This window comes from Nelumbo nucifera, chromosome 2 (assembly GCF_055504915.1).
Source record: "Nelumbo nucifera cultivar China Antique chromosome 2, China Antique-T2T, whole genome shotgun sequence".
Taxonomy (NCBI): domain Eukaryota; kingdom Viridiplantae; phylum Streptophyta; class Magnoliopsida; order Proteales; family Nelumbonaceae; genus Nelumbo; species Nelumbo nucifera.
In genome coordinates, this window is record NC_142650.1 from 3,418,645 (window position 1) to 3,431,997 (window position 13,353).

General features: G+C 35.9%; 1 protein-coding gene across 2 annotated transcripts; it reads left to right on the forward strand.

Moving 5' to 3' along the window:
* Nucleotides 1-207: 207 nt before the first annotated feature.
* LOC104594585 (ACT domain-containing protein ACR9-like) lies at nt 208-6,181 on the forward strand. Of its 2 annotated transcripts, none has more exons than XM_010254937.3 (6): nt 208-873; nt 1,660-1,875; nt 1,961-2,066; nt 4,336-4,687; nt 5,511-5,795; nt 5,887-6,181. In XM_010254937.3, the coding sequence occupies exons 1-6, from the start codon at nt 720-722 to the stop codon at nt 6,031-6,033; spliced, it is 1,260 nt and encodes a 419-aa protein (XP_010253239.1). In that variant the 5' UTR covers nt 208-719; the 3' UTR covers nt 6,034-6,181. The 2 variants fall into 2 exon arrangements, with proteins under 2 accessions (XP_010253239.1, XP_010253240.1); XM_010254938.3 differs by having other exon boundaries at nt 209-873; nt 5,511-5,660.
* Nucleotides 6,182-13,353: the final 7,172 nt, after the last annotated feature.

Genomic DNA, 13,353 nt, shown 5'->3' on the forward strand with positions numbered 1-13,353 from the left:
GACCCAGTGGTTGGACGCATCACTCATATTCCACGTAATACGTGTCTCCATTCCCTCAATTATAATATTTATATAGTCCAGATGGCAATCAATGAGAATGGCTAAGCATCCTCCCAATCGAGAAATTTTATTTTTACCAGTTCATGACTTCGTTTCGTCTGATAAGGAAGGGGTATATGAATATGGTCACAGTCACAGACTCACAGCACAGTTATTAAAGCATTTGATTGAGGATCAATAGTTCAATACTTCTGTCTCATCTTTCTGTTCTTCAGTGCCAGTCAAAGCCCGAACAGGAACAGCAGCACACCTGCATCAGCATTCAGCATTCAGCATTCCGGTTCCGGTAGTGATGGTCCGACCGGGAAAAAAAAGTTCCATCCAACCTTTATTGGTTCGAAACGTGGCAAGATTATGATCCCAATTGGTTCCTGCTGATGTGTACATCTAACGAGGATTGCCCGCATACTACGCCGACAACCACATAAGGCTTAGACCACCTTTAGTTTCGTTGCCTCCCTCCCCCTCTCTCCCTCTCTCTCTCTCTCTCTCTCTCTCTCTCTCTCTCTCCGCCAAATTCAGAGAATGTAGTAAGGAGATGGGAGAAGGACCAACCAACTCTTCCCCTAAAAGAGTCGCCACAATCCAAATTTTACTTCGCTTCTGACATTCCGGCAACTTGGGTCAGAATTGCCGCCGTGTTCTCGTCGTCTACAAGAATGGGTGTGCCGAATGATGACGTGGTGTTAATTCAGAAAGGGAAGAAGCCTGGTGAACCATGCGTTATCACCGTGAATTGTCCTGACAAGGCCGGACTCGGATGTGACCTCTGCAGAATCATCCTCGAGTTTGGGCTTTGCATTACTAGAGGAGGTCAGTTGGTTTCCATCTCCTGCTCGATTGCTGCATCTACCGTGCAGTTTTAGCTCTTTAGTTGTTCCCGTTTTTTTTTTCTTTTACTCTAGGGTTTCTATCTATTTACAAATTTTGGCGGTCTTTTGCGGATTATCTCAGTGCTTTGTTGTTTTTCCCCTATTGTTGCTTTCTGATATTTGTGGAATCGTTCCTTTTTTTCTTTTTGAGTTTCGAATTTCTGCCCTTTTTTTTGCTTCAATCTTCTTGTTTCTATTTTCTTTTCTAACGTTGAAGTTTGGATTCTTTACCAATAATGTAGGTACCGAGTGGGTTTCTGCGGTTCTTCACGATTTTTGTTTTCTTCAAAGCTTGACCGCTCTTTATATATCACAAACTCTAGTAACAGAGGCGTGTATGTGTCTAGTTTGATTTAACTTCTTCTTTTCCCTCCTGTCAACGAGTTTCATCTTATTAGGTTCTCGTCGTATTGTTTTTCCTTGGTCGGCAATTTTGTTGGGTTTGGATATTGAAGTCCTTGATATACGACTTTTTTTTTCTTTTTTAATATTCATTTATTGCTAAATTCAGTTTTCTGATTTTTATGGGAGTTGCTTGTTTCTAAGACTAACTCTTTTGTCCTGTTTCCATCCTTTCCCCTATAAAAGAAGAAAAGGAAAGGAAAGAATTGTAGCGCTTGTTGTACTCAAGTTTTGATCAATCTAGGTTTCAGAATAGATCTCTTTATACAGGAGTTTAGGTTTCTTCTGATGGGTTATTTTCTTTGCTGACAACATATGTGTATAGATGTTTCAACCGATGGAAAATGGTGCTACATATTATTATGGGTGGAGCCTCATCCTGTATCACTTACTGTTAGATGGGCAAGTTTGAAAAACCGTCTTCTATCTGTATGCCCGTCATGTTCGGTTTCATTTTACTTCAATCAACCCAGTTGCTCTTCTCCTTCCCCGGTTTACCTTTTGAAGTTCTGTTGCCTTGATCGAAAAGGATTGCTACATGGTAACTACAAATGTCTTTATCTTCACATGCTCTCTCTCAATTGTTATCCGTCTTTAGCGCTAATCAGTCATGAGCCTCTCTATAGATGTCACTCAGGTCCTGTGCGAGCTTGAGCTTACCATTCAAAGGGTAAAAGTTATGACAACCCCAGATGGCAGAGTCATGGACCTCTTCTTTATCACGGATGGAATGTGAGTTATCCCGTATGTAATCTTTTCTTATTTGATATATTTTTTCTTGGTATAATAATTTCTTTTTTCCTTGTTTTCGTGGCATGGTGTTGCCTTATAATTTCTCAGGTTTTTATATTATTAATCTTGACTTGGTTATTCATGGCTTTGGTCAAGCTTTGTATCAGTCTCAACTTTTTGCTTCTATTTTAACTGGTCTACCATGTCTTGGATTTCCACCTAATAAAAGTGGTTGATAATTTTCAGCCATTTGCAGTGAAGACTAATTATGGCATCATGAGGAGCTTTTTCATGTGAATAAAAAAGGCTGTAAAAGGATGGCCGGATGGCCTAGGTGTTTGATTTGGTCAATGATAAGGTGTTGGAAACTGTTGGATAGAATAGAACAACTAAGCTGGTAACTGCCTTGTCCAGCAATCACGAGCTCTGATAGTGCTCACACTTACTATTTATTACTTATTAAAGGGTTACATTGATCAGGGAATCACCTATTATTCTTGCTTAGTGTACTAGATTTTATATCTTCTTCTCCAATTAGCGGCTTGTCCACACTAGAGTTTTGGTTTTTTGCCCATTCAAGTCTTCATGCGCTGATTGAGAGGACGTAGAGGGCCATCCTGCACTAGGAAATATAAACTGAGAGGTCAGTTTGGAGTTTTCTGATTGTATGATGTTCTTTTCATTGCTTTAGACTCTCATCGTCAACTGATCCAAAAGAAAGCATTGACAGAATATATTGACATAAAAAAGAAAAGTAATGGCAAAGTATGTTGGGTGGAAAAGATGAGAAATTGACATGGAATCTCTTCATGGAATGATCCAATAGAAAAAGAAACATCTAATTGAATATTCTGGGGTGGCAAACAATGAGAAATCATTAAGTTGGATATACGTGTGCACACACACAAACTCTTTTATTATTTTTCACACCTTATTTGGTAGAGCGAGCCAAGTTCTCTTGTTTTCTTTTTCCTCTTCAAATTCCAACTTTTTGATTTAGACAAGGAAAGGGAGGGGGAAGGTCAAACGTGAATGGAAGAATAAATCAAGTTTTTACAGATCCTTGAACCAGTGACAATTTCATGTTTTTTGGATGATCAAGATTTTGATCAAATTGAACTTCTAAAAGTTATTTGTCAATTTGAACCAATGACAATTTCTTACTTTTCTTTTTTTTTTTTTTTGACAAGTAAAATTAGTTAAGAGAGTCTTGTTAGTGAGTTTTTTATTTTTATTTTTGATAAGTGATAAAGGTATTGTATTTATATGAAGAGGGGCTAGGAGCCCACAAACAGTTCAGGTGTATCAGTATAGCATTTACAAAACAAAACAAAAAAAAAAGGAGAAGAAAAGAAAAAAAAAAGTGGAATCCTTTCAATCAAAAAAGAACAGAGGTTTTGGAATTTTGAACAGTTGAAGATGCAATCATGTCACTTTCTTTTCTGCCTATTTTTTCAGAGGCTAAAACTTGTCCATTTTGCATGATCTTGGTATCCTTAGATAGGTTATTGAGGTCATTGATTACATATCCAACAAGAGCAAGAATTTGTAAATCCAACATGTTATGCGAGAATTATGACTTTTATTGAATAATGATAGTTTAGTCTGATGGGATTTGGGTATTTCTATTTCTTGATTTCTATTGGAACTGTTTTTTTGTTTATTTGGTTTTAGTAGGATTAGTGATGGGTATCTAGAATTGTTTTAGGAGTTGAAATTCTTATTAGGTGTGCGTAATGGGTTTACCTTGGTGTTAGCACAAGTAAAAGTTGTTTTGGGTCAGTTTCCTTGTCCAAATTGGAGTGCAAAAGGAGATCTAAGCCCTTCTTTTGAGATTATAAATAGTCATTGTAATTGAAGTACTAGATGAGAACTATTAAATAAAAGTTCAAATTTAACTTCGGTCAAGAGTGTAATAGTCCTTAATTTTCCTTGTTTACCTATTATGGACACACTAGTAGGACTTTTTTCTTATATCAATTGTTCTTTCTTTCTTTCTTCTTCTCCTAGTGGATAACCCCATAGGGAGGGGTTTGGGGAGAATTAATAGGAAAGGATTGGGAAGAGATTTTAGGAAAGTATGACATAGATAAGGGTTTTCAATGACACTTAGTCATTCCGAACTATTAATTTCCTTGTTGAAAAGTATTTTGGTCATCTTTCTTAAATAGGACAGAAAAGATATTTTTTAAGATTCAGGAGTGCACATCAGAACCAATATATATGGACTCTAGTTGGTAATTTACTCTCTGTGATTGTATCATTTCAGGGAGCTATTACACACAAAAAGGCGACAGGATGACACATGTGAACGGCTCAATGCCATTCTTGGAGAGTCCTGTGTCAGCTGTGAGCTCCAGCTGGCAGGACCTGAATATGAAATGCAGCAAGGTGTCTCTTCTATTTCATCAGAAGCTGCTGAGGAATTGTTTAATTGTGAGTTCTCAGACAAGGAAACTCGCTCTCAAGCTCTTAGTGCAGATTTGACTAAACTCAAAAAGGCTTGTGTTACAATAGACAACTCCTTGAGCCCAGCTCATACCTTGATTCAAATGCATTGTGTTGATCAAAAGGGTCTTTTATATGACATTATGAGAACAATGAAGGATTGCAATATTCAGGTACTTGTAGTGTATTCTACTCCCATTCATCTAATTCGTTTAAGGTTTAATGTGTAGGATGAGCAAAGCTAGGACACGGGTGCTTCATAAACCAAACATATTAGAACATTAGCCTAGGTGGTCCCCCACTTTTACACCAAACTGGGGGAAAATCTTGTATCTTGAGCATTGCTGAGGTTAGTTTAGATGTCAGATGCTGCAGATGGTTGGGGACACTGTTGGTTTGATTTGACACAACCAGACCATTCATTCTCTTTCTTTCTCCTCTGAACATCATTGATGTGCCTGTCATCGAGTAGCATGGATCCTAGTTGTCTATTTATGGCAGTAACCATGAAGTTGTGTATATTATATGAACTTTAAGTTTCTAAAAATATACCAATATTAAGCAGATCTTAGAGCAACCTCACAGCAATTCTCATGTTACACATGCTGATGTTGGATAAAATCAACATGGGTCCTATCTAGGAGCTCTCCAACTGAACCACTCAGATGATTTCTCTTTGGAAATTTCTGGGCTTTCTTTTTGACTGTTAATCTTATGAGTTATGTATTTTGTCCAACTTTCTTAATATAAGGTAGGTTAAATGGCTAGGATAATGTATTCAGTTTGATTTAGGTCTTATCTGATTTTGCTGTCCAACTGGCAACTGCAATTTGCCAGTGGGACTAGCTCCTCATGGTACCTCCCGCAGTAGTTCATAGTACATAATCATGCACCTATGTATCTTAATATATGCTACAATTGGTTTTTGGCTCTGTTTAGTAAAATTGGTACTTTGGCTATTCTTAGATATGAATTCTTTTGTTGCTTGTCATCTAGATAGCTTATGGTCGATACACATCGAGTACCAAAGGTTACCGGGATGTAGACCTTTTTGTTCAGCAAATGGATGGCAAAAAGATGGTGGATCCTGAAAAGCAAAGTGCATTGTGTTCCCGTTTAAAGGTGGAGATGCTTCACCCATTGCGGGTGAGTATTGCTAACCGGGGACCAGACACTGAACTCTTGGTTGCTAATCCTGTAGAATTGTCTGGAAAGGGAAGGCCACGAGTTTTCTATGATGTTACTCTTGCTCTAAAGATGCTAGGGATCTGCATCTTCTCGGTAAAACATGATACTAGGAAGTTGTCATAATGCTTTTTAGCTTGTTTTTTCACGTCTGGGGATTATAGAAACTCTCTTTTCTGTGTTGTAGGCTGAAATTGGAAGGTATTATACATCTGATCGCCAATGGGAAGTATACAGATTTCTTTTGGAAGAAAGCCACGAGTATCCATTGGCAAACAATCAAACCAGAACTCAGATTGTAGACAGAGTGAGAAGAACTTTGATGGGCTGGTAAGCTGATTTAGTTCTGGTATCTAGATCGTGAGAGCCACCAGCACATTTGATGTCTCCTTCAGGGTATCTCTCTATGAAGATCTAAAATCCATGTGTATCCTGCTTTTATCTCTTATAACATCTAAAGGCATATCGTGTGCATTCTCAAATCATCTTTTTACAGTTGAACTGTTCTCGTATATTTTTTATTCTCCTTGGTACCCAGTCAAGCCAGAACTGCCCCTTTGAGTCATTTTATTCTTGTATAGCATTGGCAGCACCTTACCACCTTCACAGAATTCTCTCAAGGGGCAACTTAACATCCATGTCCATCCCTTTTGAAGCCCGGAGGATGGGTTGTGTTGTCATTTTTTTCTCAGGCTCAAGTTTGGGAAGAGTACAAATACAAATATGTGCAATGCAAAACCTTGTATACAATATTTATAAACCTTGTAATTGCTCTGTACATTTTGTATTTTGCATCCTTCCCAAACTGAGCATAGAGCGTGTCTTGGGGTCTGTATTCATATGGGGCTTTCGTAAATTGCCACCTACCCCATGTTTCTGCCTCGTGCCCATGGTGACTGGAGTCCGGATCTGCTGTGTCAACTATGCTGTGGATAGGTCTGTGTCCCCAATCAGATATGGACACCTATCCTTTCAATGTGCTTGGCTTGCTCCTGTGTGAGCACATGTTAATCCCATTTAATTTATGGTTTCATTTTTTAATACTAACGTAAAACTTTCTATTTTGTATATGTCCAAACGGGGTCTCAATTTCGATCCAAAACTGGAGAACATTGTCCTTTCGAGCAACAAATAATGACCTTGTTAGTTATTCCTTGGAGTCGATTTAAGCTATTCTGGCCCAAGCAGAAAAATAGTCTTCTTACAAGCCACGTATTAGGAACGTTGAAGAAATGATCCAATTATTCTACATTGGAACTGAAAAATACGAATTACTTAAATAAGACCTCTTCTATTGCCTCAACAAGAAACTGTACGCCCGAGAGTAGTGCTCTTGGTGACCAGAGGAAACATTTAAAAATAGAAAATTAAGACAAAGTAATCATCGAGTTTTGCTTCTTTCCTTTCGAATAAGGATTAAAGTATTGGATATTATATTGGACAATTTGAATATGAAAGCGAATGAAAAAATATAGATAAGAAAATGTAGGAAAATTTTATAATTATATTAATGGCATTAAGTTTAATGTTAAAATAACTATAAGTAATATATAAAAACATAGGAATTGTATATTTAAATGATATATATGTATATATATATATATATATATACATGTAGATATTATACAATTTTATTAATAATGTATTAATCAAGAGTTTAAGGCAAATATTATATAGATTTTTATAAATTAATATATGCAAAAAGTCAATATTATTTTATTATCTATTAAAGTGTAAGGCATAAAGTATATGCAATTATTATATTTGAATTATTATATCACTTTTTTGTTTTACGATTTTTATTTTTTAATATTAATAAAAAATTAAACTAAAAAATTAATTCTTAAATGTTTGATAAATAATAATAATATTTTTGTAAACAATAAATATGTTATTATAAAATATCAATTAATAATTTATAAAAATATATAATCTTAGTTTAAAATATATCAAATCTATAAAATTTTGAAAATGCATATCATATTAAATTTCATAAATTTTAATTACTAAAATATTTTTTCCATTATTAATGTTTAATTTTAATAAAACTTTGAAGTTAAAAATTATTTTTTATATAAAATGTAGATTAATGGATTTGATAGATTCAATTTATATTATATTTTCAAATACTTTGTCAACAATACTTTTTTTTGTAAATAATAAATACATTGTTATTTAATGCAAATTAAAATATTAATTAATAATTTATAAAAACTTAAGGTATATGCCATATGCAAATTTATAAAATTTAAGTATTAAAATAATTATTCTATTATGAATGTTTTATTTGTATAAATGTATTCCATTGATTTATAAAATATTAATTTTGAATATTGTTCTTTTTAATTTATAGTTGAAGTTTTTGAAAATAAATGTATATTGTTTTTTGTTTGTATATAAACATTAAGTTTAATAAAACTTATCTTATTACACTTATTAACATAAAATAACAAATGGCTTTATGGTGTGTATCGAACCGATACTATGCAATACGCACCGATACGGTGGCGTATCGGACCGCAAGGTTCAAAATATAGATACGCCCAGGTGAATTGATATAGCATTTTGTGCTTTTTTTTTGCAGTCGATTCAGGGGGGCCAGTTTAGGGCTCCTCCACCCCCTAAATCGGTCAGATCCTCGATACGCCCATTGTAGGGGCATATCGGAGGGGTCTCGGAATGATACGTATCGGCCAATACGTGTCGATACTTTGAACCTTGTTGGACTAGTAGGCACAAATGACAAGATTCACCTACATTCCTAGCATATCTCATATTAATGCAGTCCGATATTGATCGGGGCATATCGTATCGATATTTTAATCCTTATTCTCAAATAGATGACAACACAATGCCATTGTATCAAACGCCTCATTAAAGAGATTAAAGCCTCTCCGCAAGACAAGGGACTTCTAGGTAATATGGCCCACATATGTTGAACCATGATACTTGAGCAAAGTCACTAATCGAATTTGTCACTTGTGGTGTGTGTGTGAGAGAGAGAGAGAGAAAGAGAGAGAGAGAGAGAGAGATGGGCTCACTTTGTTTAATGTCTTATTTTATGTCCAATTAGGGTTAGAGAGAAGGAGAGAAGAAGGAAAGAGACAAGAATAGGGGCATAAATTAGCATATTAGATTATTAGAAAGGATAAATTACAATGACCCTTTGTACTATGGGGACAGTGACAATTATCCCTGAATTTTTACTTTGTGACAACTATGCCCTTAGCCGTTAATTGATATAATGCAATAAATTACTAAAATATCCACTTGAATTTTCTTTATTTTCTTTTTCTTATTCAATTTCTCTTAAACTCTAATTGACCAAAAAATGCATTCATTTTCTCCAAACGAAACCAACTAAAATAACAATAATTATTTCACCAACATAGAACAACAAGTTTATTTAACTTCATCATAATTCAAAAATCTAGCATAAACAATCCACTTGAACTTCAAATGAATATATCTCTTCATCTTAAAATATAGAAATTATCCACTCCTTTCTCCAATAAACTAAGAAAAACCAAGCAAAGCGTTCAATTTCTATCTATTGAAAAAAAAAAAAAACTCTACTAATTCATATGGATATTAAATCAAGCCAGAAATCTACAATGTTCTATTTGAGCAACTGAGAAGACTTCAAAGGGATCTTTGTCACAAATGAAAAATAAGGGGTAATAATTACTGACCCCATAGTTCAAGGAGATCTAAAATAAAATGCTAATTAAATAAGACTAAGGCTATGTTTGGTTTAAAGGAAAATGTAGGGAAAGGAAAGGCAAGGTAGAGAAACCTTTACAAACCTTGTATTGGTTTTCCTGTCTTTCCCTTCCTTTCCCTACCTTTTCCTTCAAACCAAACATAACCTAAGGGTATTTATTAGTTGTGCTTGAATAGGAGAAAGTCAAATATGCATGAGTGAACAGGTGTTCAGATGTGATTGGGGACGCATCCCGTTCACAGCATAATGAACATAACATATGCTGACTATGTTGGCAGACTTGCAAAATATGAAAGAAAGGTTCAAATTGCATTGCAAGTTCTTCTGTGTTGGTTGCATTTTAGGCTCATTTTGAAAGGAGTACAAATGCAAATATTTAAAGTGCAAAACCTTATATTTTGTATGTATTATTTTGTGAGAAAAGAAAGGGTGAATTGGCTCAAGGATATAACTTCACTGTTGACAATTAAAATATTGGGAGGTCGACATAAATGTTTTGAAAATCATCCCGAATTGAAACTGTTTTAATCACCCATTTGTGCGACAGTCAGCAGTTTGACCATTCCGAATGGACTCGTCACCGACACATTCCAACCCCATGAGATATAAGGTGTGACGTGTGAGATCATGCTAGTAGAGGGTTGAATGTGTTATGTTGGCAGAAAATCCCATCTCCTCATCACCCGTTTTTAGATCAATATCAGAATTTTATCTATGGTACCAATTATTTTTTCCAATGTTTTAAAAAATGACCCAGAATCGGAACTATTCTAGCCACCGGTTTTTGGGTCAACGATTCAAATTGATGATCCATTTTGACCAAAATAAAATAAAATAAAAAATGGCCAAACTGTTGAACGGGTCAACAGTTTGCCCATCTAGGTCAACGGATCATTGATCGATTCAACGGTTTTTAGCTAGAGATCGGATTTGGGGTAAAATGGAACCAGTTGCCTAAACAGCTCCCAAGTCAAGCAGTCCAACCATCCGGGTCAATGGTGGTTCAAAAACCATGTGTTTTTTCTGTGTGTTGGAGTTTATAAGTTTTGATGTTTTTTGGTACAGTGGTTGTTTTTCTTTCAGGGTGTTTCTTATTTGGTGTTATTCTCTCATATTCTAGTTTTTATCTTTTGTTCTTCTGGTTGGAATGAAACTTACAAATTTTCTACCCAATAAAAAAGTTGTCTGGCAATACAAAACTATGATCAATGAGAACCCACGATTGTTGGTTGTTATATCACCATTCTACCGATAGTACCAAGTTACCAACTGAGCTCAGGATTGCAGTTGGATATTTAGTCAAGTTTTATAGTTTATAATTATATATTAATTATAAATACAACTTGTGGATAGATGTAGCACTCAATTACCACACGGGAGAATAAGAGAACAAAAAACCGTTCCTTCTTTGCAAGTCACGAAATCGTTCCCCCTCTACAAGTTGCGAAACCATTCCCTCTCTCTCTCTCTCTCTCTCTTTGTTTGGAGAGAGCTTCTCTCTCAAGTTTCTCTGAGGTTTTATCAATCTCTCTATTGGGGTGGCTCCCTTTGGGGAGTCCCCCATTCCATTATGGTTTCTTTTCTTTTCTTGTTGTTTTTTTTTCTTTTTTTCTCCTTCTGTTGTTTCTTTTCTTCCTTCCCCCCTTGCTTTCATTCTTTGCTCCTCCTTCCATTTGGTTCTCTCCATTCTTCCCACTATTCTTCCTCCCATCTATTTCCCTTACCTTTCCCATTTGGTTTTCTCCACTATTTGCCTCTTTTTGTGCTTTTTTTTTTCTTCTTTCTGTAGGCATTTTGACAAGGGGTTACTTTCTCTTGGATCCTGTATTGGGCATTCGGTACCGGTGGATGTTGCTTTATGTTTTTCCGTCCATGGTTAATTTCGTTCGCGGTTCTCTGGTAGATGCAATTCATGGCCAGTTTCATTCGTAGTTCTCCAATGGATGCAGTTATAGAAGGCAATTATAGTCTCTAGTAGCGGTTGTAATGTTTGGGGCTATTCCGTCTTTTGCAAATCTACCTCAACCATACTATTATCAGTTCTTTGCAATTTCTTTTGGGAACCTCTCCTATCATTTCTCTTGCCATTTGTGGTGGATTGGAGTTGTGCTTATCTATTTCTGTTGGTGATTTTAAATTCACCTTTGTTTGATTGCAAAAGTTCATTATGTTCTCCTTCATCTGTTTATATATTTTGTTCTTCTTGAGAAATTGTATATGGGTTCTGATTGGCCTTGTTGGCAATTCTCTATACTTGTATCAATTTCTTGAATGAATGAAATATGCTTTAAGCCTTACAAAAAAAATTACCACATGGGAGGGGTGAGCATCATCATCAGAGATCATTATCTAGGCGGCTTCTGCTATGGGAAAGCTAAGAAAGCTTATCATTGCTCGACTGCGGATGTGGAAGCACCAACTGTTCTTCAAGGTCTTTGTCTAGCTCTAAATTGTTGGTGCCTCAGCTATGGAACTAGGGGACATGGTTTTAAAAAATGGCTCGAAAATAGAACCGTTATGGCCACTGGTTTTTGGGTTGACGGTTCAATTATCCGATTTGAACAGACGGCCCATTCTGACAACAAAAATTAAAAATAAAAAACGGCCAAAATCATTGAGCAGGTCAATGGGTCGACGGTTCGACCACCCAAGTCAACGGGTTGTTGACTGATTCAATGGTTTTTGGCCAAGGATTGGGTTTGGGGTAAAATGGAATCAGTTGCCTAGACGATTCTCAGGCCAAATAGTTCGACCGTCCGGGTCAATGGCGATTTGAAAACCATGCTAGGGGATTCTCTTACAATTATCACATGTCTGTTGAAGAGAAAGAAACTCTACCTCCCTTACGCATCATCCCCATTATTGCGGATTGTTTATGAAGATTCCTTATTTACTTAGGGGCTGTTTGGCAAGTCTTTTTGGGAAGATCTCCTGGTAGCTTTGACAGTTAAAAGACGCATTGAGTTTTTGCATGAAGATCTGAGCAGCACGAAGCTAGTTTGGCTACCGTGCGTCTTCCTATGCCTTTTCGCATAAGAATAAAGAAAGAAAGATACGAAAAAACTCCATTCCAACTTCCCGAAATCTGCCCAAAATGGACTTCTCGCGTCTTTTTGGTGCATCGACTTTTGGCAACTAGATCTGTTACGAACCAAACAAAAAAAAAAACCATGGCGTGGTCTACCTGACTTATAAACAGCCGAAAGACCGCGCGAAAAGGCACACCAAACGGGGCCTCAGTGTTCTAGATTCCTAGAACTAGAAAAGTAGAAATGTTGTTGTTCATAAGATTACCAAATATGTTCTCTCTATTCCTAGTTAGACATCAAATATATATACTGACCATTCTAATGGATTGCCTTAAGGCGACAATTCCTCAAAACTTAAGGTTGTGTTTGGTATCATTGCCGCTTCTACTTACAATGTTTTAAGTTGGTCAATACAAATTTCTGAGAAATGGTCTTGTCGCATCACATCAAATAACCATTTACACTAAAAGTATAGGCGTTGAATTTGGTGTTGACATTTATAACAGAAACACTAAGTGGGTGTATGGCGCCATAGATTTACACTGTTTTGTTTCACCCTTTTTTTGTAATATAAAAGAGATAATTGGTATTTTAAAGTGATTTGGTTTACTATTATAATATACTTATAATATCGGAAAAGAAGTCTACTTTTTCATATTTCAATGTGTCACGTCATCTTAGTGCTTCAAGATCATCAAGGTGATTCAAGAATTGTCAATTTAACGATTCAAGAAACCCCTCATTTCTCAAATCCCAAGCTAATAATTGAAAAAAATAATATTTTTTGAGAAACATATTGCCAAATGCTATTTTATTACCGATTTCATTTAATTGTTGATGTGGCATGAATGACACATCAGCAAAAACGGAGCGCTTGTAAAATGCTCTAGTAGGGGTGCAA